Source organism: Pygocentrus nattereri, chromosome 15 (assembly GCF_015220715.1).
Source record: "Pygocentrus nattereri isolate fPygNat1 chromosome 15, fPygNat1.pri, whole genome shotgun sequence".
Lineage (NCBI taxonomy): Eukaryota > Metazoa > Chordata > Actinopteri > Characiformes > Serrasalmidae > Pygocentrus > Pygocentrus nattereri.
The window spans coordinates 24,220,823-24,246,938 of record NC_051225.1 but is presented as its reverse complement, the minus strand read 5'-3'; the positions used below and the strand labels follow the sequence as shown (position 1 = coordinate 24,246,938).

The 26,116-nt window shown below is 41.5% G+C and overlaps 2 protein-coding genes across 3 annotated transcripts; both read left to right on the top strand.

Annotated features, from left to right (window-relative positions):
- Nucleotides 1–233: 233 nt before the first annotated feature.
- sid1 (secreted immunoglobulin domain 1) lies at nt 234–16,546 on the top strand. Of its 2 annotated transcripts, none has more exons than XM_037545093.1 (2): nt 234–279; nt 16,009–16,546. In XM_037545093.1, the coding sequence occupies exons 1-2, from the start codon at nt 258–260 to the stop codon at nt 16,341–16,343; spliced, it is 357 nt and encodes a 118-aa protein (XP_037400990.1). In that variant the 5' UTR covers nt 234–257; the 3' UTR covers nt 16,344–16,546. The 2 variants fall into 2 exon arrangements, with proteins under 2 accessions (XP_037400990.1, XP_037400989.1); XM_037545092.1 differs by lacking the exon at nt 234–279 and adding an exon at nt 14,760–14,864.
- A 2,765-nt stretch (nt 16,547–19,311) lies between these two features.
- si:ch211-1a19.2 (uncharacterized protein LOC100142650 homolog) lies at nt 19,312–22,257 on the top strand. Its single transcript, XM_037545101.1, has 3 exons — nt 19,312–19,366; nt 20,588–20,655; nt 21,797–22,257. Exons 1-3 carry the CDS (start codon nt 19,326–19,328, stop codon nt 22,135–22,137), a joined length of 450 nt encoding a protein of 149 aa, XP_037400998.1. The 5' UTR covers nt 19,312–19,325; the 3' UTR covers nt 22,138–22,257.
- Nucleotides 22,258–26,116: the final 3,859 nt, after the last annotated feature.

The following is a 26,116-nucleotide window of genomic DNA, read 5'->3' as shown; positions in this document are numbered from 1 at the left end:
AAAGGTGATTGTTATGTTAGTCAGTATTTGTAATATCACTGCACATGCCACCACAATGCTGTAATTTGCTTCTTATTTGCCAGCTTCCTATTCCAATTTTCCATACCACCTTAAATGGAGCTGCAGTTTCAGCCTGGCATCCATGAGGTGTTTGTCTTCACCAGTTATGGTGCATTCCATTTAAACTGGGAAGTCAGAATTTCTAAGTTCCCAGTAAGAAGTTTCAACTCAGAACAGCCTCACCAACCCCAGTGAGGATGGCTGCCCTGCACTTCAACAGTAAGTTAAAGCTGTAGTTTTATACTGCTCATTAACACTTATGTCTATTTGTGTCTAATTAAATCAGTCATATATACAGCACTGTCCAACTCTCTGGACAGTGTTTGGATTCGCAAAATACTACATAATGCATAGTTATCAACTTCCTCAACAAATGTTTTCTTGGAGGTGTACATTTTGGTTTTCTGAGTGTTTTTATGTGATCAGCTCTGGTGTGACATCATTCCCACCTCCGACATCTGAACTCACCACTAGTTAGCTGCTTCCATACTGAAAATTCCACTAAATTATGTTTTTTTTTTTTAGATAAAATTTACATGATTGGATCTATAAAATAAGCTTGAGCTTGATGTTTATCTCTATTCTCACTATGGTGCTTCTTATGTGCTGTTTAATCAGAGCTGCTCCTGAACAGCTGATTAAACCTTCCTTTCTGATCTGTTTTAGCCTGTTCAAGATATTTATGGACCTTAAATTCCTAAATTTAAGATGATTTAAGACTGATTAAGTTTCTGATTAAAGACTGATTATGAGATCCGGTTAAAGTAAAAGTACAACCCCATTTCCAAAAAAGTTGGGACGCTGTGCAAAATGTAAATGAAAACAAAATGCAATTATGTGCAAATCATTTAAACTCTACTTTTATTTGAAAATAGCACAAAGATGGCATATCAAACACTGATACTATAAAATATATGCCCATTTTGAATTTGATGGCAGCAACACATTCCGAAAAGGTTGGGACAGGAGCAACAAAAGACTAGTAAAGTTGTGTAATGCTAAAAAAAAAAACTCCTGAAAGTTAATTGGCAACAGGTCAGTAACATCACTGGGTAGAAAAAGAGTCTTTCAGAAGTTAAGATGGGGAGGGGTTGAACACTCTGTGAAAGACTGTGTGGTCAATTACCGCAAGTGTAAAATAGCAAAGAATGTAGGGATTTCATCATCTATAGTGCATAACATCATTAAAAGATTTAGACAATCCAAAGGAATCTTTGTATGCAATGACATGGCTGAAAACCAGTATTGACTAGCCAGGATCTTTGGGCCTTCAAGCGGCACTGCATTAAAAACAGACTGATTTTGTAGTGAAAATCACTGCATGGACTCAGAAACAGTTCTGAAAACCACTGTCCGTGCACACAGTTCATCTTTGCATTCTTGAATGCAAGTTAAAACTCTAAAACACAAAGAAGAAACCGTACATAAACAGAATCCAGAAACACTGCTGTCTTCTCTGGGTCCGAGCTCATTTAAAATGGACAGAGGCAAAGTGGAAAAGTGTTCTGTGGTCTGACGAATCAACGTTTTAAATCCTTTATGGAAATCATGGACACTGTGTCCCCCAAGCTAAATAAACCATCAGGTTTAATATCAGCACACAGTTTAAAAGACAGCATCCGTGATGGTATGGAAGTGCATCAGTGCACATGGCATAGGAAGGCACCATAATGCTGAATTATATATTCAGGTTTTAGTAACATATGCTGCCATTCAGATGACGTCTTTTTCAGGAAAGGCTTTTTTTCAGCAAGACAATATCAAACCACACCATGGTTCTACAGTAAAAAGTTGCAATCCAGACTGGTCAAAACATATGCCACTTCATAAAACAAAAATGTCAAAAGAGACCCCAAACTGTTAAGCAGCTGAAATCCTACATCAAGTAAGAATGGGAAAACATTTTACTTTCAAAACTAAAGCAGTCATTCTCTTCAGTTCCCAAATACTTACGAAGTGTTGCAAAGAGAAGAGGTGATGCAATACAATAATAAACATGACCCTGCCCCAACTTTTATGTGTTGCTGCCATCAAATAAAAATATGGGCATATATTTTTCAAAAAACAATAACATTTCTCAGTTTTAGCATTTGGTTTGTTGTCTTTGTACAGCTTTCAAATAAATATAGGGTTTAAATTATTTGCACATCATTACATTTTATTTTCATTTACATTTTACACAGCATCTCAATGTTTTGCAAATGGGTTTTATTATGTTGAACCTGTTAATTTGTATAGTAACAAGTTTAATCTTCAGGTTAGTCCCATAACACACTTATTTAAAAACCATAGTTTTAGTGCTAAGAAATGCTAATAAGGTCAAGAGAATCCAGGTAATACAGCTGATGGCACTGTTAGCATAGCCAAGTTGTGAAACTACAGAGTCAAACATTGCATATGTTCATCAGTTCACCCAATTAATCTGTTCACCCAATTAAACAAGAAATAGAAAAAGATAGTAGAATAATTGAACTGACAGACAGTGAACCGTATGAAAAAAAATGGAAACATTGCATGTAGTCATAATTTTCTTGTTTCTCACCTGAAAATTATGCAAAGGATTATCAACTATGTTCTCCCACAATTTTACATCTCCTGTATAGCAGTATAATTATATTAAAATATCAATATGTATAGTAAATGTACCAAATATGGCAGCTGTATCTGTATTACACCACCATCTTTCTCAGGTGCATGGTTAAAGAAAATGGCTCTGATCATGTGACCAATTAGACCACCCACATAGAAATTTCATATGAAATCAAGACAATTTATAAACTCAGTTCCTAGTTAAGTAACAAACACATTATCAGCAGCTTCTTTAGAGTTTTATAAACTCAAAACAAAAATTCAGTGACAATCCCAGTGGAATTAAACATGTTCATTATCTGTAGTATCTGATTGTACTGTAGGCAGATAACAGATACCATAGATCAGATATGAAATCCAGAGAATTTTAGACTAATCTAGATTCAACCTGGTTTGAGGCCCTTCCTGCAATGCCTCACTCAGTAGCTCACTTCATTCCCCTTAAAATGAGTTACAGAATTCCAAGAGTGCCCTCTTTTGGTCTATAAATGAAATATTCCCTTGCTGAACGTGTTGGAATGCGACACTCCCTGGACTGTATGAGTCACTGATGCTTGATTGCATAATGATGATGGATAAAGCCCTTCCAATGAATTCCGATTCCCACAGCTATAAATAGAGTAGATAAATAGAGGCTTTGAAGTTTCAGATTTTGGAAATACTGCTGCATCTTGCAGCATTTTTGAGTGATTTTGGCAAAACTGAGGAATTTCTGTTTGGGTCAGATTATGTAGCAACTGAGCAACATACCTTTTTAAACCAGAAAGATGAACATGGTGGGAGTATTATATTAATAGTCTGGCAAAAAGTCAAATATTCCTTTTACCCCATATATTCAATCATCCAAGACATTTGGTGTCCGAAGTTTGCTTCTTTACTTATGCATTGGAGCTTCAAACCTAATTTACAAAATTCTAGGGTTCTTTAATAAAAGCAATGGTTTAATTTAGAAGCATGAGCTCTATATAGACCTAGAAAATTTTGAAAATATAGCACCAAAAATGGTCCATCTATTGTCACTAGCTTGTCCCTTTTTGGTGCTATATAGAACCATTTTCAAAAAGCCATGTACAACACATTCTCCACCAACCTGAAGAACCATTTTTCCTTGAAAAGAAATATTTAATCATGAAACTCGTGGTATTAAATAGAGTCTTTACTAAAGAGCCCTTGAAGAACCATCTTGAAGAGTGTAGCTAACAAATAATGGAAGTTTATGCACATTTGTATTGTGCAAACTGTAACATGTCCAAAAGTTTTTAAGCAGTCCTTCAAAATCTGGCTGCTTTAAGGTGCATCTTCCATAGAAAAGCAATGCCGATAGAATGGGGTGTTCCAGCTGCACATGGGCCTAAAGTCACTATGTCCAAATCCAAGCATCGACTAAATGGGTATAAAGCCTTCTAGCATTTGGCTATGGAGCAGTGGATCTGCATTCTCTGGAGTGATGGAGCTCCATCCAATACCTTTGGGATGAGCTGGAGTGGCGTGTGATCCAGAACATCAGTATCTGACCTCTCATGGCTGAATGCAATCAACACAATGTTCCAACACTGAAAGCCTTTCTAGAGAAGCAGGTGCTGTTAGTATAGCAAAAAGGAAGCAAACTCCTTATTAATGCCTGATGAATGACTGATGAACAGGTGTCTACAAACTTTTGGACATATGCATAACTGTAATCTCAAATAGACTTGTGTCTGTGGTTTCTGACACATCTACAAAATGTACAAATGTATGAAAGATTCAAGCTAATAGTGCTTTTTCATCCAGTTTTATGCACCAAACAAGTTTTGGCTGATTGACTACATGTGAGGTAAGTAGAAACTGTTCACTTTCAGAAGCAGCTCCTGTTCTAAACTAGACAGCGTAGATGCATATCATGATCACAGCGCAATTAATGCATCATTGCTTAATGAGTTAAAGTAATCACAGGCCATTAACTGCGAGCGAGTACATATATATTATATTATAATGTCATTTTTGTGGTTTTTTTTTTGGTAGGACATTGCTGTTGCTAGTGCTTGGCAAGTGGCCAAATGTACTGCCCTCCTCCAAAGCTATGGGCATTTTCAGCTTCTGATAGAAAACAAGAACCCATTTATTTATTGTTTCTTTAATGATGTTTTTAACCTCATTAAAATCAGATCAGAGTTAATCCTGATGTATTTATTCAGTGGATGTTTTACAGTCCAGACACTGAGAGGAATATAAATTAGGTAACACTCGACTTATTTATTGAAAGAGCACTGAGAGAAGAACAGTGGGCCAAAAGCCTGTGTACACTGTTAGAAATAAAGGTACCATGCAGGTACATGATTCATTCATCAAGGTACAAACAGTGTAAATGTTCCCTCAAAAGGTACATCAGTGGTGTTAAGGTCCAATTGTGTACCTTAAATAAGTATTTCCCAGTGGATTTTTATAAACTAATTTTTAAAAACAGAACCATTTAATATAAAGCCTGGAGGCGAGACGGGGTGTGAAGTCAATACATCTTAGAAATGATCAGTTCTATGGATTCTGGTACAGTTATCTTCCCTGACTAAAGGTACTGAGATGTACCCCTGAGGGTACCACCCCAGTGACAAGAAGGGTACTGCCCCAGTGACAGTGTCGTACCTTTTTTTCTGAGAGCGTACTGAAGTGGTACCAACCCGTAAATCAGGGTGTAACAAAGTCCGGGTTTTTAAAAGCAGCACCAGTACAGCACCTAAAACGCGAGTACCCTGCATTTTATCTCTGTGTTGAAAACAGTGTATAAAAAACAGGGGTTAAATTTCTCTGTCAGCCGTTTCAAAGTAATTTTAAAAACAATAATCTCTCTTTCTATACACTTATAGTGTAATAGATAGTCAACACACAGCGTGGGCTCCAAAACCCATGGAGCGCATCGTAACAATAAATGTGTCTTGAAAGCCCAATAAAACTCGCCTTTCAAAACTTCTCACAGTTCATAAACTACTGCAGAAAAAACGAAATGTGTTCTCTTGTTGAGCTGCTCCAATTTACACATCCTGAGAGATTTTCACAGAGATGGCTCGCAGCATACTGAGTAGAGATAACAACACATCATATTACTGCATCATAACCAGCATTAGCTTGTGGCTAAACAACTAGATCAGCACATCAGCACATTTTGGGTTCAAATGTTATGCGTTTGTGAGCTTGAGTGCGCTAAAGAAAGTAAAAATGGAAACATTAATATACTAAAACTAAACATAGTCAGTCAGAGTGGTTAGGTGTGAAATGGTGTTTTAGAGAAACATGCCAACACAGATTTCTTACAGTGGTGGAGATGGGAACCAGGACTTGCAGTGTTAAGAACACAAATGTAGCCATTTTATTTACAATCCAACATGAGCAGTGAACCTATACGCTGTAAATGGTTCATCAGTACAACCTAAAAATTACGTCAAGTGGTAACAAGCAGTTGAACTATCCATCCATCCATTTTCCAAGCCGCTTCTCCGTCAGGGTTGCGGGGGCAGTTGAACTAGCTTTATTTAAAAAATAAACACTTTAATTGAAATAACTGAAGTACTTTTTTAGGTTGACAGGTGAACCATTTTTACAGTGTAGGTTCACCAGTAAGTAAAATGGTTATATTGATGTTGCAGTGTGTACATGTCGTATGTGGTTGTATATGCATCACTAAACACGGCAAAATTGTGGTAAATCTGTTTTCTACTGTACCATTTTTGCCTTCCAATGCCCTGCAATTACCCTTACATTATGAGTGGATTTCAAACATTCATTGTCAGCAAAAACTTTGTTGTAAAACTATCATGTCTCAGGCATCAGGCAGAATATTCATAACTATAATATCTTTCTGTGACTGAGATTTTAGTGGCATTAACTCGTTTCACCACCACTGTATGACATGGTAAGTTTCTCTAGAACAGTGTATTTCTCAACAAACCACTATGAAAAGACTATGTTTACATCCCAATGTTAAATGATGCACAATTTCCGAACTCTTCTTTAATGTAATGTTAATGTAAGTTGTTTTGCTGTATTGAAAAATTTACACCCCTAATAATGTGTAATCATCGTCATCATCATCATCAAACAAATAAAATCACAATTCATATTAAAATGATTTCATATTCATTTTTTGTTCATAATGATGATTATAATAATTGTAAGTAGAAGAAGAAAGAACCGTTTGTTGCAATAGTAGTGTGACACATTTCAGCTGCTTTGTGAATACCCTGAAGTTATATGTGGCGCCCCAAAGTTATCTATTGCCAGACTACGCCACCCCTGGGTTTAGACCTGGAGCGAGGGGAAGCTCCGTGTACCTTAATAATCTCAGACCACACCGCCTTAGAATAATACAAGTCAAACAGTTTATTAATTGTCCCAGAAGTTGTCAGTATTCGTATCAGCTTGATCCATAAAAGAAAGTAAAAACCACTACCTTGCTGGGCAAAGTGCTGGAGTTGGGAGTCCCATATAAGATATCCTTACCACACGTGAAGAATTTTTAAAGCCAGTGACACACTATATTGCACATAGCACTCACTCTACATTGCACTGCAAAAATCACACTAGTGGATACCCAAATTAGCAATATCCCAACTCCACACGGTTAGCCCAGTACATACTTCGACCACCTTTGAGCATATAAAACAGGAGTACAAATCACAAAACCACGGAGACAAAAGAAATAAAAATATAAAAACAAACAGTACTAAAACAAAGAACACACGTAGGAAACCAAGAAAAAGCAGCTGGCAACCCAAGTGCCGTATGATCTGCGTTATAAAATGACCAGCGTCGATCGGAGGCTAGCTCAGCTTCATGTGGTCCCAATATGCCCTGGACTGCACAGTAAACACGGTCACGGCACCGCACACCACCTCAGCTCTGCTTCCCAACAATGAACACGCTACAGGGAGTCACGGCGTCTCCTCCATGCTGGTCCCACACTTTACAATGTGCATGCCTGACACAAACAGCTCCTCGTCCAAACGCTGTCACTCGCTCTGCTGTTAGCCTAGCCACACTGCCCTGCCCTAAGGACCCCGGGCTGTCTACCTAAATACCTGAACCACAGGACCCCAGCTGCCCCCGTGATTGCCTGTCTCCGCCCTAATCCGTTACGCACACACACACAGGAGTGCCGAACATGCCAGGGCTACAATCCACCCCCCCCAAATGAATCGGCGCCCCGACGATGACAGCCTGCAGCCCTGCCAAAATAATGGTCCTATTCCAAGGACCCTCCATCACTCCTTAGCACAACTGTCCTTGGGAGTCGATGAAGGTTAGCATGCTGGCCTGCTGTAGACCTAGCTGAGCGTCGTGGGAGGTCCGGGACCGGTAGTGCTTCTACTTCATCCGGAATAGGAGACATTGATGGTTCAAGAGCTTCTTGGGGCTCCTCTCCCATGCGCAGAATTATTAAGCCGGCTGATGAATCCCCGTCAGAGGATAGTGACTCAGACGAGTCGGGCTCAGGAACTATCGGAGTTACCTCCTCTTGTCCCCGCTGCTGCTCTTCCGGGACTGCCCTTAACTCAACCCGGTGTACTTGTCGAATTGGCCCCTCTTCATAGGCTGGGGCCACCGAATACACAACTCCCGTGCCTGTGGGTTTTCGGACTACCTGAAAGATGCCGGAGTTCCAGTGGTCCTGAATCTTGTTCCGCCCCGTAACATGATTCTTCAAGTACACCAGCTGACCTTCCTCAAACCCAGCATCCCTCACTTGCTCATTATTGTTCCTACTACGCCTCTGAGCCTGCTCCTTTGACCTCTGCCTCACATGCTCATGTGCCAACTGAAGACTTTGCTGATGCTTAGATACCCATTCCTCCAGTGGTTCCGGGTCCTGTGTGATCTCACCAGTTCCCAATAGGAAATCCACAGGCAACCTTGGGTGGCGGCCAAACATGAGGAAGTGAGGTGTCTGTCCAGTAGTCTGATGAGGGGTGGTGTTGTATGCAAAGGTCAGCTGTGGCAGGTGACGTGGCCAGTGTCTCTTTTCCTCAGATGGCAGTGTTCGCAGCAGATCATGTAGGGTACGGTTAAACCGTTCACACTGCCCATTCCCTTGAGGATGATAAGGGGTAGTTCTACTTTTCTGGATGTGGTACACTCTGCACAACTGCTTAATTAACAAGCTTTCAAAATTCCGCCCCTGATCAGAGTGGATGCGGACTGGGGGGCCAAACCGATGGAACCAGTGTTGTACCAACGCCTGAGCTACAGTACTTGCCCTCTGGTCTTTAGTGGCAATGGCTTGGGTATATTTGGTGAAGATGTCAGTTAAAATTAAAACATTTTCTCTGCCATCACTGGCAGACTCCAAGACTGAGAAGTCAATTGCCAAGATTTCATTTGGGTGGGCAGCCTGTAGCGTCCCTTGAAAGGCCCGAACTTTAGGCTGGACAGCCTTTCCCAGTGTGCACCTTTGGCACTGTTGGCACCACCGTTCCACATCTTGAGCCATGTTCACCCAAAAACACCGGTCCCGCAGCAACTGAAGGGTTCTCTCTGTGCCCTGGTGGCCATGGTCATCATGAACACTTCGGAGGACCTCGTTCTTTAAACACTGTGGGAGAAGGAGTTGGGAATACTCTGATCCGCCTCCTGGGGGATAAACCAAGCGGTACAGTACACCCTCACACTCCACTAGCCGGTTCCACTGCCGCAGCAGCCCCTTACTAAGGCCACCCAAAGCTTCTCGTTCTTCGACCCCAGGGCGTCGCCCCTCACTGCAGAATTTCCATATTGGCCCGATTACTGGGTCGGCTTGCTGCAAGGCACTCAAGTCACTGGGGGAGCGCCCCGGAAAAGCAACCACTTCCCTGCACTGGCTCCTTGGGGCATTTAACCGTTCTTCCACCACTGCCGCTGTCACTAGTGGTGGAACCACTGTCCCCACCGCGAACCGCTCCACGTATTGCCTAGACAGGGCATCAGCATTCTGGTTATGCTTTCCCGGACGATACTTGATGGTAAAGTTAAAGGATGCCAGTTGGGATGCCCACCTCTGCTCTACTGCTCCAAGCTTGGCAGTCTGCAGATGACTCAAGGGATTATTATCAGTAAGAATGGTAAACTGATGGCCAAGTAAGTATTCCCTAAACTTTTCTGTCACTGCCCATTTTACTGCCAAAAGTTCCAGCTTCATAGAGCTATAGTTCTCCATGTTCCTCTCGGTGGGCCTCAACCCTCTACTGGCGAAGGCAATTGGTCGCACCTTTCCCTCCTGTTCTTGTGACAGAACTGCTCCGAGTCCTCCATGGCTGGCATCCACCTCCAAGACAAAAGGCTTATTAAAATCAGCATACGCAAGGACTGGGGCAGAGGTAAGCTTTTCTTTCAAAGATTGGAATGCACATTCACATTCATCATTCCAGGATTCAGCCAATGATACAGGAGGGGTTTTACCTTTCCGCCGTGGTCCATTCAACTTCCCAACCAGATGGTGTAATGGCGCAGCCAACTTGGCAAAACCCTCCACAAAGCGTCGGTAGTAGCTAGCAAAGCCAAGGAAAGAACGAAGCTCCGCCAGGTGACCAGGGCGCTTCCATTCCCTGACCACTTCAATCTTATCTGGGTCAGTGGTCACCCCCTCTGCCGAGACCACATGGCCCAGATAGCCTACTTGGCGTTGAAAGAAACGACACTTGGACAATTTGACTTTTAAGCTCTGCTTTTGCAGTCGTGAAAACACCTCCTCCAGTCTTTCCAGGTGTTGCTCTACGGTAGCCGAAAACACAATCACATCGTCCAGGTACAAGAGCACAGACTGGTACCGGCAATCCCCAAACATACGCTCCATGAGGCGCTGGAATGTACCTGGTGCATTGCAGAGTCCAAAGGGCATACGATTAAATTCGAACAACCCAAAGGGCGTACAAAAAGCAGTTTTGGACTTATCTTTTTCAGCTACTGGAACTTGGTTGTAGCCGCTGGCCAGGTCAAGAGTAGAAAACCATTTAGCACCACATAGTGCATCCAAGGACTCCTCTATGCGTGGAAGCGGATATGCATCACGACGGGTCTTTGCGTTTAGCTGTCGATAATCCACACACAGCCGAAGGCTTCCGTCCTTCTTAGACACCAAAACAATAGGTGAAGAGAATGGGCTACTGCTTTCTCTGATTACCTGGCTATCGAGGAGCTGTTGAATGTGAGCCTTCACGGTTTCATACTGGGACGGGGGAATCCGCCGATAAGGCTGGCGCACAGGAACATCATCTAATAACGGAATGTCATGGGTGATTAACGAAGTACACCCCAAGTCTCCCTCTTGTTTAGCGAAGATGTCCCGGTACTTCGACAACAGAGCCTTAACCTGTGCAGCCTGCTCCTCCGTCAACCCCTCAAAATCAGAAACCGCAGGTTCCGTAGGGCTAGTACACAGCGCCTCTTGTGTGGCTACAACAGCTAAGCCGTCATCCCAAAAGGGTTCTACAGAAACAGATGCCATAGGCCCTGGAGGAGCCACTGCCACTGCCTGCACTGTGCCAAGTATGCGGCGGGGTGGAAGCCACACAGCCGTACTGCCCACATTTACCACCGGGGCAAAAAAACGACCCTTCTTTGCAGCCACAAGAGTGGGAGACACGAGCAGGCCCTCTGGAAGCTGCCCCTCTTCGTAACCCAAAGGCTCCAACAAGAACTCCATGGATTCTAGTTGAGGACAGGTGACGGGAACCATGGAAAGGGTACCAGCTCTAACACAAACTGCAGACCTACCCTGCACCTTGGCCTTAAATGGTGTAGTGGCATTAAGAACCGCTTCCATCGCCTCACAATGGTGCAAAGCATGCCGTACCGCCGGGGCCGCCACCCGCACTAAGGGGGAATGAAACAGCTGAGAACCATGCTTTTCAAACAACACCCGGTAGCAGTCCCTAAGCACATTCATTCCCAGCAACCCAGGTATTTCTGCCTTGCGACTCTGTAGTGTTGGATGCTCAGGGTCTTTAACGATCAATACCCCCCTCTTAGGAACACACTGCCCCAGAACTACCACATCCAACTCCAGGTAACCGATGTAAGGTATATCAAGGCCATTCGCCGCTTTTAGACCCAGCCACCTACAGTCTTTCGTTTGTAAGTGCGAGAAATGTTGAACAAAGAAGCCCTCAGTGATTGTTGTAACCATTGACCCAGTATCAATTAAACAAGGAACTGAAATACCTCCTATAGAAACATGCAGCACGGGACAATTTCCTACAAGCTGACTATAAGAGGAGGAAGCACAAGGGACTGAGCCAGAACCAGTCCTTCCCAGTGTGTGGCTCTGCACACTGGGAATTTCTAGTTTTCCGGCTGGCTAGGAATGCTACGTGACGCCTGGCGAACTGGCCTATTGCTATCTGGAGGGGGGGAGCCCGGGCAATAGCGGGCTATGTGGCCTGATCTATCACACTTATTACAAATAGGCTGGCCCTCAGGCGTACGTTTAAAACGACTGCCTCCGCGTACAGAGGGAGCATACAAACTCTGGTTAAATGGCCCTAGATGTCTGACCAACATATCTAAGTGTGCCTGTTGTTTTAACACCAACTCTTTTAACTCAACCAACTCAGGTGACGGTACAACAGCGGCCTCACACTGGGAGGTAAGCTGAATCTCACTACTGTGACCCATTACCCGCTGTCCCCGGTCACGACCTGACTGGCCCTCCTCCATCCACCTAATGGCTTCCCGCCGTACATCTAACAGAGTTACCTTATCCTCAGTTCGCACAAGCTTTTTAAGTTCCCTACGCAAAGCAGAGTCTCTAACATTCTCACAGAACTGGTCTCTTAAAACAGTGTCAGGGTCCACAATGGCATCACTCTTACATTGCTTAACTTTGTCCATGAGTTCCATTAATGCATGGGAAAACTCAAACAGAGACTCACCCTCCCTCTGCTTTCTGTCAAAGAACCGCTGCTGCCAAAACACATACGACCTAGTACACCCATAAACCTCCCTTAAGACCTTAATAATTTCCCCTGGGTTTTCTCTAACAGCAACAGGTCTGTACTTAATTTCGTTACGAGCCCCCCCTTCTAAATGATCAAATAAAAACAGTGCTTTGTCCAAATCAGACATGCCTCTAGATCGGATACAGCTTTGGACCTCTTCCACCCACTCTTCTACAGAAAGAGCACCTACCACTGCAGAGCCGGAAAACTTGGAACACTTTCTCTCTCTTGGCAAATAAAATGCCTGCTCTCGACGTGCAGGTTGGGTACCATTTTCCCTGTTGCTGTCCCCAGTACCTCCATTTTGTGCCACGGAGAGTCTCTCATTGTCCCTTTGGAGCCGCTCCACCTGTTCCCGCAACCTCTGCAGCTCGTCCTCCATGGTCGGGTCCTGATGAGATCCTCTTTTGAATTGCCAGCTGCTTTTCTCTCAAAAAAAATAAATAACTACTCCTGTAGCTCAAATGCGCTTGGAACCAAACTGACAGGAAAACAACTTCAGGAACCTAGTTCTATCCTGCCGACTACGCCAGAATGTGGCGCCCCAAAGTTATCTATTGCCAGACTACGCCACCCCTGGGTTTAGACCTGGAGCGAGGGGAAGCTCCGTGTACCTTAATAATCTCAGACCACACCGCCTTAGAATAATACAAGTCAAACAGTTTATTAATTGTCCCAGAAGTTGTCAGTATTCGTATCAGCTTGATCCATAAAAGAAAGTAAAAACCACTACCTTGCTGGGCAAAGTGCTGGAGTTGGGAGTCCCATATAAGATATCCTTACCACACGTGAAGAATTTTTAAAGCCAGTGACACACTATATTGCACATAGCACTCACTCTACATTGCACTGCAAAAATCACACTAGTGGATACCCAAATTAGCAATATCCCAACTCCACACGGTTAGCCCAGTACATACTTCGACCACCTTTGAGCATATAAAACAGGAGTACAAATCACAAAACCACGGAGACAAAAGAAATAAAAATATAAAAACAAACAGTACTAAAACAAAGAACACACGTAGGAAACCAAGAAAAAGCAGCTGGCAACCCAAGTGCCGTATGATCTGCGTTATAAAATGACCAGCGTCGATCGGAGGCTAGCTCAGCTTCATGTGGTCCCAATATGCCCTGGACTGCACAGTAAACACGGTCACGGCACCGCACACCACCTCAGCTCTGCTTCCCAACAATGAACACGCTACAGGGAGTCACGGCGTCTCCTCCATGCTGGTCCCACACTTTACAATGTGCATGCCTGACACAAACAGCTCCTCGTCCAAACGCTGTCACTCGCTCTGCTGTTAGCCTAGCCACACTGCCCTGCCCTAAGGACCCCGGGCTGTCTACCTAAATACCTGAACCACAGGACCCCAGCTGCCCCCGTGATTGCCTGTCTCCGCCCTAATCCGTTACGCACACACACACAGGAGTGCCGAACATGCCAGGGCTACATATAGAATATGCTGAGAATAAACTGCAAAACATCCGATAAAATCAATGAAACATTGAGCTAAATAGAGCATTTTCCCACTGTTAGCTGAGCCTGATCATCAGCATATTGAACCTAAAGCATGTTGTTGCTGTCAGGACAAAACTTTGTATAAATGTTGTATACATATATGTTTTTTTTCAGTGTTAGAAATCATTATTTTACCAGGAGTGTTCAGACTTTCATATACTCACTGGCCACTTTATTAGAATCAACTCTCAAATGAGCAGTGACACTGAAACATCACTGTAAATGTTACACTCTGTGTCACTGCTGCGCTGTAAAAGGTCCACCACCTTAATGATCTGATTCACTGCCATAACATCTGGTGCACAGTGGTTCTGTGGTCAGGAAATGAGTAACATCATGACTAAATGCTGCATGATAACAGACACAATATGTGATTCTAAAGCTTTAAAGTGGAGATCTAAAGTAAGTGGAGCTCCTAAAGTGGCCAGAGAGTGGAAGTGCAAGGTAGAAGCATATTGTTGCTGTCAGGATAGTTTTATGATGAACAGACCAATAGAAATGCTATATCCAACTCATAGTTGATACAGTGGGCCTCACTGCGTTACAGTTTCACTTCCTCTTAGTCCATCCCACACTGTGCTTTCCCCCAAGGCTGTCAGAACTGCCTAACAGTGCTCTGAGCAAAGATCAGTGACATCACACAGAGAGAGACCAGCTACGGGCAGCTTCTTTACGCTCCAACTACTGAATTATGACCATCAAAATGAGGAATAAAGCTGAACTGCTGTTTCTGCTGAGTCTTATGCTGCACTGTGAGTGTCTGTTTCAACATTCTCTCTATCCCTCATGTTCCTTTCATTATATTTATATCTGCTGTAAGATTTAGATCATTACATAATGCATTGTTATTCTCCACTTACTGTGTGCAGTCGTAAGCAAATGTTTGGGCACCCCTGGTCAAATGATGTTTTGTTGATTTTCTAAGTGTAAATAAGTTTACACATCCTCTGCACATTCTAATGCACAGTTACTGTGTATTTGCTGAATTTTATACATTCGTAAAAAAAAATTAATAATAAAATGTGTCCAGTGCAAAACGTATGGCACATTTTCTGTTTTATGTTATATTGTTTCCAATATGTTAAACTCAGCAAATTCGAATATATTATATACTCAAAAATACCAGATTATAGTGTAGCATTACACCACCTATAGCACACATTTTTACATACTGTCATCTTTTTATAGTAAAATCAACTCATCTTAGCTTTTTTTCTGTAATAACACAGTTATTTGCTTTCTTTTATTTTTTAAAGTGCTGGAAATATTAAGAGCAAATTTTATTGGTTATTTGTGTTGCCAAATGTAAGTTTGTGGTCATGCTTGTGCAAGTTATAAGCAAAGTTAGCTCTGCAAAATGTGCATTTGCTTTTAAAAATGCTTACTTGATATTCTGTGCATTTACTGTGAAAAATATGGTTAATAAATATGTTCACTGTCATTGTTTTTTATTTTATTTTTTCACTGCTGTGCTGAGAATAATACCTGGTCAGCAGTGGTCCTTATGGCCCCTTTCCACTGATGGACAGTCTCGGGTGGTGATCACCATCCCCTCCTCCTGGAGATCTACTTTCCTGCAGACTTTTGTACCTACATCTAATGTGCCCCCCCCCCCCCCTTACCTAATACTAATGCATCTGATCTGGCCAATCAGGGGCTTCTGAAGACGTTAATTATCTGGAGCAGGTGTGGCAGATTGTGGTTGGAACTAGACATTGCAGGAACGTAGATCTCCACTACCAGGCTGACCTCCAATTTAGAGGGCGGCTGATAAATTACACAGTGGCACAGGGCTACAGTTAGTAATTGTAAACCTACCAGATTTACCTATCAGGTATAGTGAATGCATATCATCACCCAGGAACAACATCTACATTACTGTGTGTGTCCTTCTAGGCTTTTTATGGCAAACGTCCACAAGCGTGTCAGTGAAGCAGGGAAGAAATGTCACTCTGACCTGTCCTCTGAAGACCAGCATCAGCATAGGCGTAGTGAGCTGGTATAAGCAGAATCTGGGTGAAGGCCCCAACATGCTACTGAGCTACAATGTCACCATGCCCTGGATTGTTCGCTATGCTAAAGACCTTAACTCACACAGATATGTGGTGCTGGCCAGAGACGGGTCCAAAGCACGTCATCGCTTACGCATCATCACTACTGAGGAACAGGACACCGCCACGTATTACTGCAGCTATTCAGAAAAGATGAATGAAACACAGAAGATGCCTTAGCTATGGCAGGAGTCAAGGAAAATGTAACAAGACAGGATACAACAAATCTATGTTTGGATTGCAACTCAAATATGAGAGTGGACTCTCTATGATGCCATGAGACAGACCAAAAAAACAATACTGCTATTAAGAACAAGTACGGGTTTATATGTACTTGTTTAGATGTTTTTCAACTAAGTAAACCTGTGTGTGTGTGTGTGTGTGTGTGTATGTATCAAGGGGGTGGGGGGTGGGGGGTGGGGTGAGGGGGGGGCATGCAGATCTTTGTAGAACCATGTTTCCCTCGAATGATGAGGATTCTATGCAGGATTAATGTTGTGAGGGCATTAAGTTGACATTCTTTTACTTTGCTTTACAATAAACATGTTCACCAGACAAACCAGTCATCTACCTGCATTTATTTTCTAATACTTAGTTATGTGTCCCTTTGCTTTAATAATACAGAAAATAAATGTACTTGTCTGATTGGACGTGTAAATACACACAGTAAAAACAGCAATTTGGCTAACATATTATTTTACAAAAGAAACACGAATGGGTTTCAAACGCTAAATGATATCACTATTAGGCCAGGGGCCTTCAGTAGTCTCAGGTAGTCACAAGCTAATCAGTCAGAAGATTTTTGAAACCTCCACAACCTGGTCAGGTAAAACTATGAAACGAGTCAATCTGAGGGCTAACACTGACATATACACTATATGGCCAAAGGTTTGTGGACATTTGAACAGGATGCCATCATCTGAGCTTATTGGACATCCTATTCCAAAAATAAAGGGCATTAACGTGGAGTTGCCCACCTTTGTGGCTATAGCAGCCTTCACTCTTCAGGCAAGGCTTTCCACAAGAATTTGGAGAGTGTCTGTAAGAATTTGTGCCCGTTCAGTCAAACGAGCATTTGCGAGGAAAGGAACTGATGCTGGATGAGAAGGCCTGGGTGGCCATCGACGTTCCAATACAGCAATTATTTACAAAAGTTGTTATTGACCTTTTTTGAGGACAAGAAATTTGTGCCAAATTCTGGCGACTCAACAGCCCTCTGGGCAACACAGCAACAAAAACCAGCCTTCTGTCTCTTTGAATGGAGAGAGTCCTAAAAACTTGAAACTGAAGACCAATTTATGATATTCAAAACACATTTAAAATCACTGGTAAAATCCAAGAAAAATCTTAGAAATAGTTTGGAGTGTTTGGCTGAATAACACAGAAAAGAACATATTTTTGTCAGGTTGCTCTGGTTACTAGGCTGGTTTTAGCAGCAAGCTGATTGGCCCTTTTATTGAAGGGCGGGACTTTCCCCACAAAGAGACGCCATATGGAGCATTCAGATCCATTTTCAAACCAGTAGCCTGTCTTCTTCTTTATAAAGTCTCTGTTTTGGCCTTCGGACAAGGACAATGTGGCTTTTCTTGTCCATAAGACAGGTTCCCCAAACAGTTAAATTTTTTCTGTTGTAAACTGACAGAAGTAACATTACTGAGACAAGAGAAAATGTGGCATGTGTGTGATTCTACTAGTCAGCCTGTAAACCTTGAAATAGCAATTTAAAAGTCAAAGTCGTGGGGTCAGATTTCACAGGACGTTTTAGACCATGTGATACTTCTTTATGTATTAACATCACTGATACACAGCACAGCTGATACAAAATGTTCTTCCATCACTGCATGCAATTACACATTTTAATTACAATTTCCATATACCATGTTGTATACCATACGTTTGTAGACATTGGCTCAACCAATATTTCTTCTAAAATAAAGGGTATTAACAAGACACACACAAGAGTGCATCAGTTCTTTGCTGCCTCTACTGTTCTGGGAAGGCTTTACACTGGATGCTGGAACATTGCTGTGAGGATTTGATTGCATTCAGCCACAAGAGAATTAGAGAGCTGTGAATCACAAACGGCACATCAACTCATCCCAATTGGATGGAAAGCCATTGCTCTAGAGAATGCAGGTCCACTGCTACACAGCTCAACCCCATCAGGTATGGTGACCTTAGGCTCATTTTCATGTGGACGTTCACAAATCAGGAGCTTTTATTTTTAAATAGAAAAAACAAAAGCTGTTAAAGTTCCTTGGATTGCTCAGGTTTTGGTTAAACAAGACAGCGATATTTAGCTTTTTATATTCCAAAAAGAAATCAATGGAAAACACGAACAAAAGTCAGTGAAAAACACAAAGATGAATAAAAACTTTAGGACATATGTGATATTTTGTAAACTTTCACCACCAGTAGATAGTACATCATATTGTACAATGCATAATACATCCGTAAAAGATTGACCCAGTAAAAGACCATATGTGTACCACATTATTACTGCTTTCAGTTTTATTTCTTTCTATTTCGCAGAAAATAATTTTACATTGCATTTTAAATGTAAAAAGAAACATTTCAAACAAATGAGCAGATGTTTTGCTATGTTGCTCACAGATTGTCTTTCCAGTAAGCTCTTTGCAGAAGTAGCTGTAGTTTATCAAAGCCATAGCCGCATCTGGTTCGCCTACAATGCCAACGGCTCTTTCCTGTTTTTTTTTTCACAGCTCCCAACTGAACAACTGTCAGAAAGGCTTGTTTTTAACTCATAACTGTCGCACAACTTTGGAAAACATCAAGTTTGTAATGAGATTAAAAACAGCCCATGTCTGCTTCACAAATACCCTGCCTAAATTAAAGAGGATCATTTGGATCAAACTGAATTCCAAATAATATCAAATAAGTACCGATATATCAAACATGTTAAGAAGCATTACATTTATAATGTCTAATACATGTTATGTTATAACCAGCTAAAAAACAGAAATACAGACACATATACAGTGATGTTTAGACATGATGGCCCACATATATGTGGTTGGGTTGGGGGTGGGGGTTGGGAGTGGGGGTGGGGTCATACAGTGTTACATCAACCAAAAACTCTTGGGATCAGTTGGCTTTACACTTTACCAACACCATACACATGTTGTTTGTGCATGAGTGAGAATGAAAGTGGAGGCACTGATCACAGCTGTACTGTTACTGAGGTAAGTACCATTTTACTGCTGGAAAAATCAGCATTGTAATGTACCAAAGTTCTGCCTCATGTTCTAGCATTACTGTACCTGTCTCTTCTTTCTTCTTTAAAGGGCTTGTATGGTTTAACCCCTTAAACTGCTTTGTTGTCTTATATATCACTGTTGTCAGAACAAAATCTCCAAAATAGTAACTTTATCGGAGGCAAAAAAACTACTTTACTTTTAATTTAAGTCAATGGAACCAGACATTTTTCCAAGCAATTTTGCTCCATTTATTTTGGTCCATTACGAAATTTACACATAGTGTAAAGGGCAAAACTTTGATGTGAAAAACTGAAAAAACAGAGATATGACGTTTTGTTCCGACAAAATATGTTTTCGTACATAACTTACATATTAGTTTCTTTTTATTTACTGCATAATTGATAGCAATGACTGAATAAAGAATCTTAACATTTAAAATTCCAGGCTTATTACATACTAAGTCTTATTACTCAGTAACTACAAGGACTTTAATGGAAACTAGTTGAGCTATTCTTAGGTCATAGAAGTGTGTAATACAGGCCTGCTGGCAGGCCCTGGTCTGTTAAGGGTTAATAAATGATTAAGAAATCTGCAGTTTAAGTACTCTAATGCTGTAGATGGTTTGACACCATCACATACTACAAAGTTTCTGATGGACTGCACTCCAAATTGGATCTAAAAGACATCCAGTGCAGGCTGGACGTTCCTCCAGCAAAACACAAGAAAAATGATGAAGCACTTTCCTGCTTTTCTGCTTCAGAGATTTGGAATTTTTCTCCTACTCACTTCCATTCAGGCTCCTTCTGTTGACAGTTTGAAAACATCTCAAAACTCATTTATTCACTTCAAGCAGTTGCCTTTTTTCTTTTGCATTGTTCTTTTCTTTTTGTTTGCTCTATTCGCAAACTTCTTGTGAAGCAGCTTGAGCTGTGTGAGCTTCCAACACTGAAGAAAACAAAAACAGTAACTTTAATTTAGTGTATTCAAATTTGCATGTCATGAATAAAAAGAAACAAATCAAAATAATTATTGCCAAAATTAATAAACTGCAAGACAAATATTGTTTATGTATCATATTCTATTCATGTGCAAATGATGTGCTTATTTGAATCGCCATTAATTTTCCAGCATAAATACAAAAGTTGCTGAACAAATAAAGTTTATTATTATTACTATCTGGTGAAAAAAGAATCTGTGTTTGAACAGCTTAAGCTGCGCAGAGCTAGAGGAGAAGATGATTTCCTTTAGTCGGGGTGTTCAGCTTATAGTTAAAGGTAAGAAATGTCATTTTTAAAAATGTATTCCTTTTATTATTTGACCTCATTTGAATTTTAATGGAAATGGCGCATGGTTAATTTAGTGCATTTTGTCTGGTTTTATTTAGTTGTTTTGTCACACATATTTTAATGTATTATGGGATCCTGTCAAGGTCCTGGAGGACCCCTAGTGGTGTTTTTTGGTGTATAGTTTTTCTCTGGATAGAGTAGGCCTACTGTCACTTCTTGTGTCACTTAGAACAGAACAGTGATGAAATCATGAACATGTGCCTGCAATGTGTAATGCAGAAACTTCACAATTTGCTGCTTGAGTAGCTTTTCTATCATCTCTAGCATAAAGCTAATTTCTGTAAGCACCCTGATGGGACTCCCTGTCTTATGCTAGTAGCAAGATAGCATTTATTCCCAGTTTAATTTATGTACTGCCCTTATCATACCCAACGACTCTTTACACTGCTAACAAGAAGCACAAATCTTCAATATAGCTGCTGTCAGATCAAACCCCTGTTTCTTCAAAATGGTAACTTTACAGGAGAAGGAAAAAACTAACTATACTTTTAATGAACTTTTAATGTAAGTCAATGGGACCAGACATTTTTCCATGTCGTTTTGGGCCATTTCTTTTCATCATGAAATTTACACACAATGTAAAGGCCAAAAGATGCTTCCAAAGTGTTGAAAAAACTGAAAAATAGAGATACAAGGTTTTGTTCTAACAGCAGCAATCTACAAAACTGGCAGGGGGAAAACTCCCCAGATCAGGTATAGTTATGGTGCAGATACACCCAGGTGGTCAGTCCAGGCCAGCCTGAGAAAGCTACTTATGGATGATAGTGACAAACTCCTCGGCCACAATGGAACTTCATCAAAATGGACTTTTCCCCAACCTATTAGTGCTATTAAGAATCAACCAAATCACAGCCGTTAATCATGGTTACATACCCCATTATGTCTTCTATTTCTAAAAAGAAATAGAAGACATAATGGAAGAACCATTGAAGAACCACTTTTTAAGTGTGATAAGTTCCCTAGAACAACCAAATACAGAATGGTTAAGTTTATTATAAGGTTGCCACAACTTGTGCACCCTAAACCACCAGCAATCAATGAATAATCATCAATTATCTGTGTCTTACAGCCATTAAAATTAGGACTGTGGCTCCTAAAGTGCAGATTTTGGCTCCTGTTGGACTCCAAACACCGACATCTGAAAGAGTCATACTTACCTGCGTCATCAGAGAACTACAAAGCAATCAAATAAGCATCACATGGAAAATTAATAACACGGTTGTGTCACAGAAACACAGCAGTGGTGAGGTGTTCAAACAGCCTGATGGAACTTTCACCGCATTAGGATTCTATTTTGTACCCCTTCATGACTGGAGGAGTGATGATGTATACAGGTGTGAGGTGAAGCAAGAAGGAGTGATCTACTATGAAGAAGTGTGGCACTCTCTGTGTGACCAGTATGTCAGCTAGTCATTCCTTTTGTGCTTATTTCTGGACATTTCTTCTATGCATCAGATTATTGCACTGAGAATTGTATATTCACTCCAGTATGTTCATACTCACTGTATATTCACTGTAGGTTCTTTTTGTGTGGAGACACTTTGCTTTGTAATAAAACATTTTTTTGCTGTTTAATTAAGTGTACATAAAACAGCTGTTTGGTCATTTTGCAACATTCAGCATCATGTTCATGCGATTGTCTTCCTTGGTCATATGCCTTTGTATTGGTAAACAGCCACATAAACTGGGGCAACATTGGACAAATTGGAAGGAAATCATGCACTGTAGAGGTACATGTTAAACATTCTGACCCAAAAGTGGTTTAAACAGCTGAAAGGTTTGAGTGCTGACATCACAACAAAGGAGAAAAACTGTAAAGGGTATGGTGTTATTACCTTAGGAAGCACCGTCATAAATATGGTCATAAATATTATGTGATATTGATAATCATCAAAACAAACCTGACTATTCATTTAAATCTCTTTAGACACACTAGAGTTACAGGCTTCTTGATTAATGTTCTAAACAAAATATTTTATCATTAAACCATGGGACAATGACAATTACATGGGGACAAATCCTAAAGATGGAAATTAACACAGAGCTATCAGCCCAGGACTAAAGGGAAAATGAGCCCTGAAATGTTAATAATCACTTGAAAATACATAATTAAAATAACAATTCCTGTAAATGAATAAGAGGAATATGGGGTAAACTAAATACAGCGTATAATGAAGTTCAGCATTATCAATTTCTAGCTATGAATATGACTAGTAATTCTTCTATCAATAGCTTTCACGAAAAAGTCACTTATTTAAAGTTGCAAAATTCTAAACACTATTTTCTCCCATAATCCCACTGCTATCTCATGAACTTCTGTTACATTCCAACCCTGAATATGATCACTGTGAAGGCTTTGCAGGCGGGGGGTACTGGGGCCTGTCAAAATTCCCTAAAATCTTTTTTGGGTGCCTCACATAGATACTAACACAACTGTACATTAATGACTCATAGAAAGATCAAATTTTCTTCACAACATACCTCATCATTTGCTTTCCATCAATACCTACTACTGTTAGTGAGGGAAGCTGCATTCATTGAGACATAACTATAGCAAGTAAACAAATAAATTACTATTTTTTCTATCTACCGTTATAATTTTGTTGTTCAATTTCTTTTTAATTATAGAGGGGGCTATATCTTTTTTTTTTTTGCATTGGAGTCTATAAGGTGCTAGTCATGTCACTGCTTCCCAGCCACCATTTCACAGGCCTTTACATGTCTTTGAAAGATGGAAGACAGAGATATCTAGTAGTGAGATGAAAAACGTGTACAAAAAGAGAACTAACCAAATACATGTTTGTTTGCTTGGTTGTTGTGTCTGCTAAACTGTGAGGTAACTGAATATGTCTGAGACTAAGGCCCAATCCCATTTCACCCCTTGCCCCTACCACTTAGCCCTTAGCCCCCTGTTTTGTGCGTTCATGTCTAGGGGTAGGATGTCCCAATTTACATTTTTGTAATGTGCCAGAATGATTCAGAGGCTTGAGGATGGAAAAAGTAAAAAAAGCTTTACTTGTAAAATCATGATCCACAATCCCTGTCAAAAACAGGCATAGGTCAAAACCAGAAAGGGCAGAAAACACAAACACACAAACATACCAGGCAAACAGAGACCAAGGGGCAAAGGTAAAAAGGCAAAGTCCAAAACACAGAAGGTATCCAGCAAATCAGAATCCAACAAAGCAATATCCAAAGTGAATGCTCAGTAGCTCTCAAAAGATGCAATACCTCACAAAGAACTCCATGGAGTCCATGTAGGTGTCAGGGCTGGAGGGAGTCGTGACAGTACACCCACCCACCCCCCACCCCACCCCATTCCAAAGAGTCCAGGACAGCCATGAGCAATGAGGCCAACTAGGATGATGACCATGCCCACTACTGGAGACTCGAACAGGAACCCTCCCCGAGCTGCGGAAGAAGATTCTCTATGACGAGGGAGTGAGCTAGAGGGTTCACTACAAGGGCGACCCCTAGGACGAGGAGCAGATTTCTCCAGATGCTGCTTATGAAAGTCAGCTATTAAACTATTAGCTATTAATATAACTATAAGATATTAATCCAGGACGTCTCAAGCGGATACCCAACACTGCTCCTCGGGACCATACCCCACCTCCCAGTCTACTAAGTATTGGAGCTCTCCTTCATGCCTCCGAGAGTCCAGTAGCCGACAGACAGCATACGCAGGAGTTCCATCTATCGCCTCTGAAATCCCTTGTAGACAACCATACATGATCTCCTGGCTGATAGACAGGTGAGTCACCTCGGTGAAGATTGGCTTGTTTCTTGTGATGTTGTAGAGCGACCTCAATTCTTTGGTGTGTCTCCTTCCAGACCCTCTCACTATGTTGCATCCACGCATCAACTGTTGGGACCTCTGATGTAGTACCAGTCCATGGCGCAAGAGGGGGCTGATAGCCTAAGATGCATTGAAAAGGGGTCAAACCAGTACTTGAACAGATCGAAGAGTTTTGAGCTATTTCAGCCCAAACAACATAACAAGACCAGTCAGATTGTTACAACAAAACAATCATAAGAATTTCCCCAATTCTTGATTGACGTGTTCACATGGTCCATTAGATTGTGGGTGATAACTACATGTTAAACTAACGGAAATGCCTACATGTTTAAAAAATGCAGTCCAGACTTTTGAAGTAAATTAAGGGCCTCGATTAGATAGAATATCCTCGGGTATGCCAAACAAATTAAAAACTTGGTTGAACGAAACCTCAGCAGTTTGAAAGGCTGTGGGAAGTGAAGTAAAAGGTATGAATCAGACCCTGTGTGAAAAATTATCCACCACAGTAAGGATGATGGTAATTCCTTGGGATTCCAGAATGTCTGTAACAAAATCAAGGGCCACATGAGACCAGGGGTGAGTAGGTACAGGTAGGGATACAAGTTTTACAGCAGGCAGTGTCTTTGGAGTTTTACACTGGGAGCAGGTGGAACAAGATGCTACAAATGCATGTATGTGTTTATTCATAGTCTCCCACCACTAACGATTTGATAACAACGGCTGGGTACGTGTATCACCTGGGTGACCCGAAGTGAGGAAAGAATGGGCCCAAGTTATGAGACAGTCACGGAACTGACTGGGAAATTTTCTCCTGGAGGGCACTGACTGGGCACTTGGGTATTTTCTAATGCCTTGCTTATCTTCTCACCTATTTCCCTGCAAATACATGCTATTGTGACGTTGGGGTGAAGAATAAGGTCAGGATTGGACTGGTTTGGCTCAGCTACTGTTTCCTGATACATATGGGACAAAGTGTCAGCCTTAGTATTCTGGGCCCAGGGCAGTAAGTTATACTAAATTGGAACCTGGAAAAGAAGAGAGACCAGCGAGCTTGTCGAGCATTTGGCCTTGTATTATTACAAAGATACACTAGGTTTATATGATTGGTTATTATGACAACAGGATGATTAGCTCCCTCTAGCCAGTGTCTCCATTCCTCCAGAGCGAGATTAATGGCTAGCAATTCTCTATCCCCTATACTATAATTTCGCTCCACTGGTGTGAGTTGACATGTTACATTGCCCCTAGGTGTGAGTGTGCGAGTGATTGTGTATGTCTGTCTGTCTGCCCTGCCCCCCCCCCCCCCGCGACCCTGAGGGAGAAGCGGCTTAGAAAATGTGTGTGTGGTGTGAGTTTCTGAGAATAGAATGCTACTGGGTGAGGTTTAGTGGGATTGCCTGAGCGTTGAGAAATGTCAGCCCCCACCCTGGTTTCTGATGCATCAAATTCAACAACAAAAGGTTTGGTGAGATCTGGGTGATAAATGCCTTTTTTAGGGTCTAGATAGTGTTTTGCCCTGTTCAGTGAATTCTTTTGGGGTTCCCTTTCAATAAAGCAGTTAAAGGGGCTGCAATACTGCTAAAGCCCCTA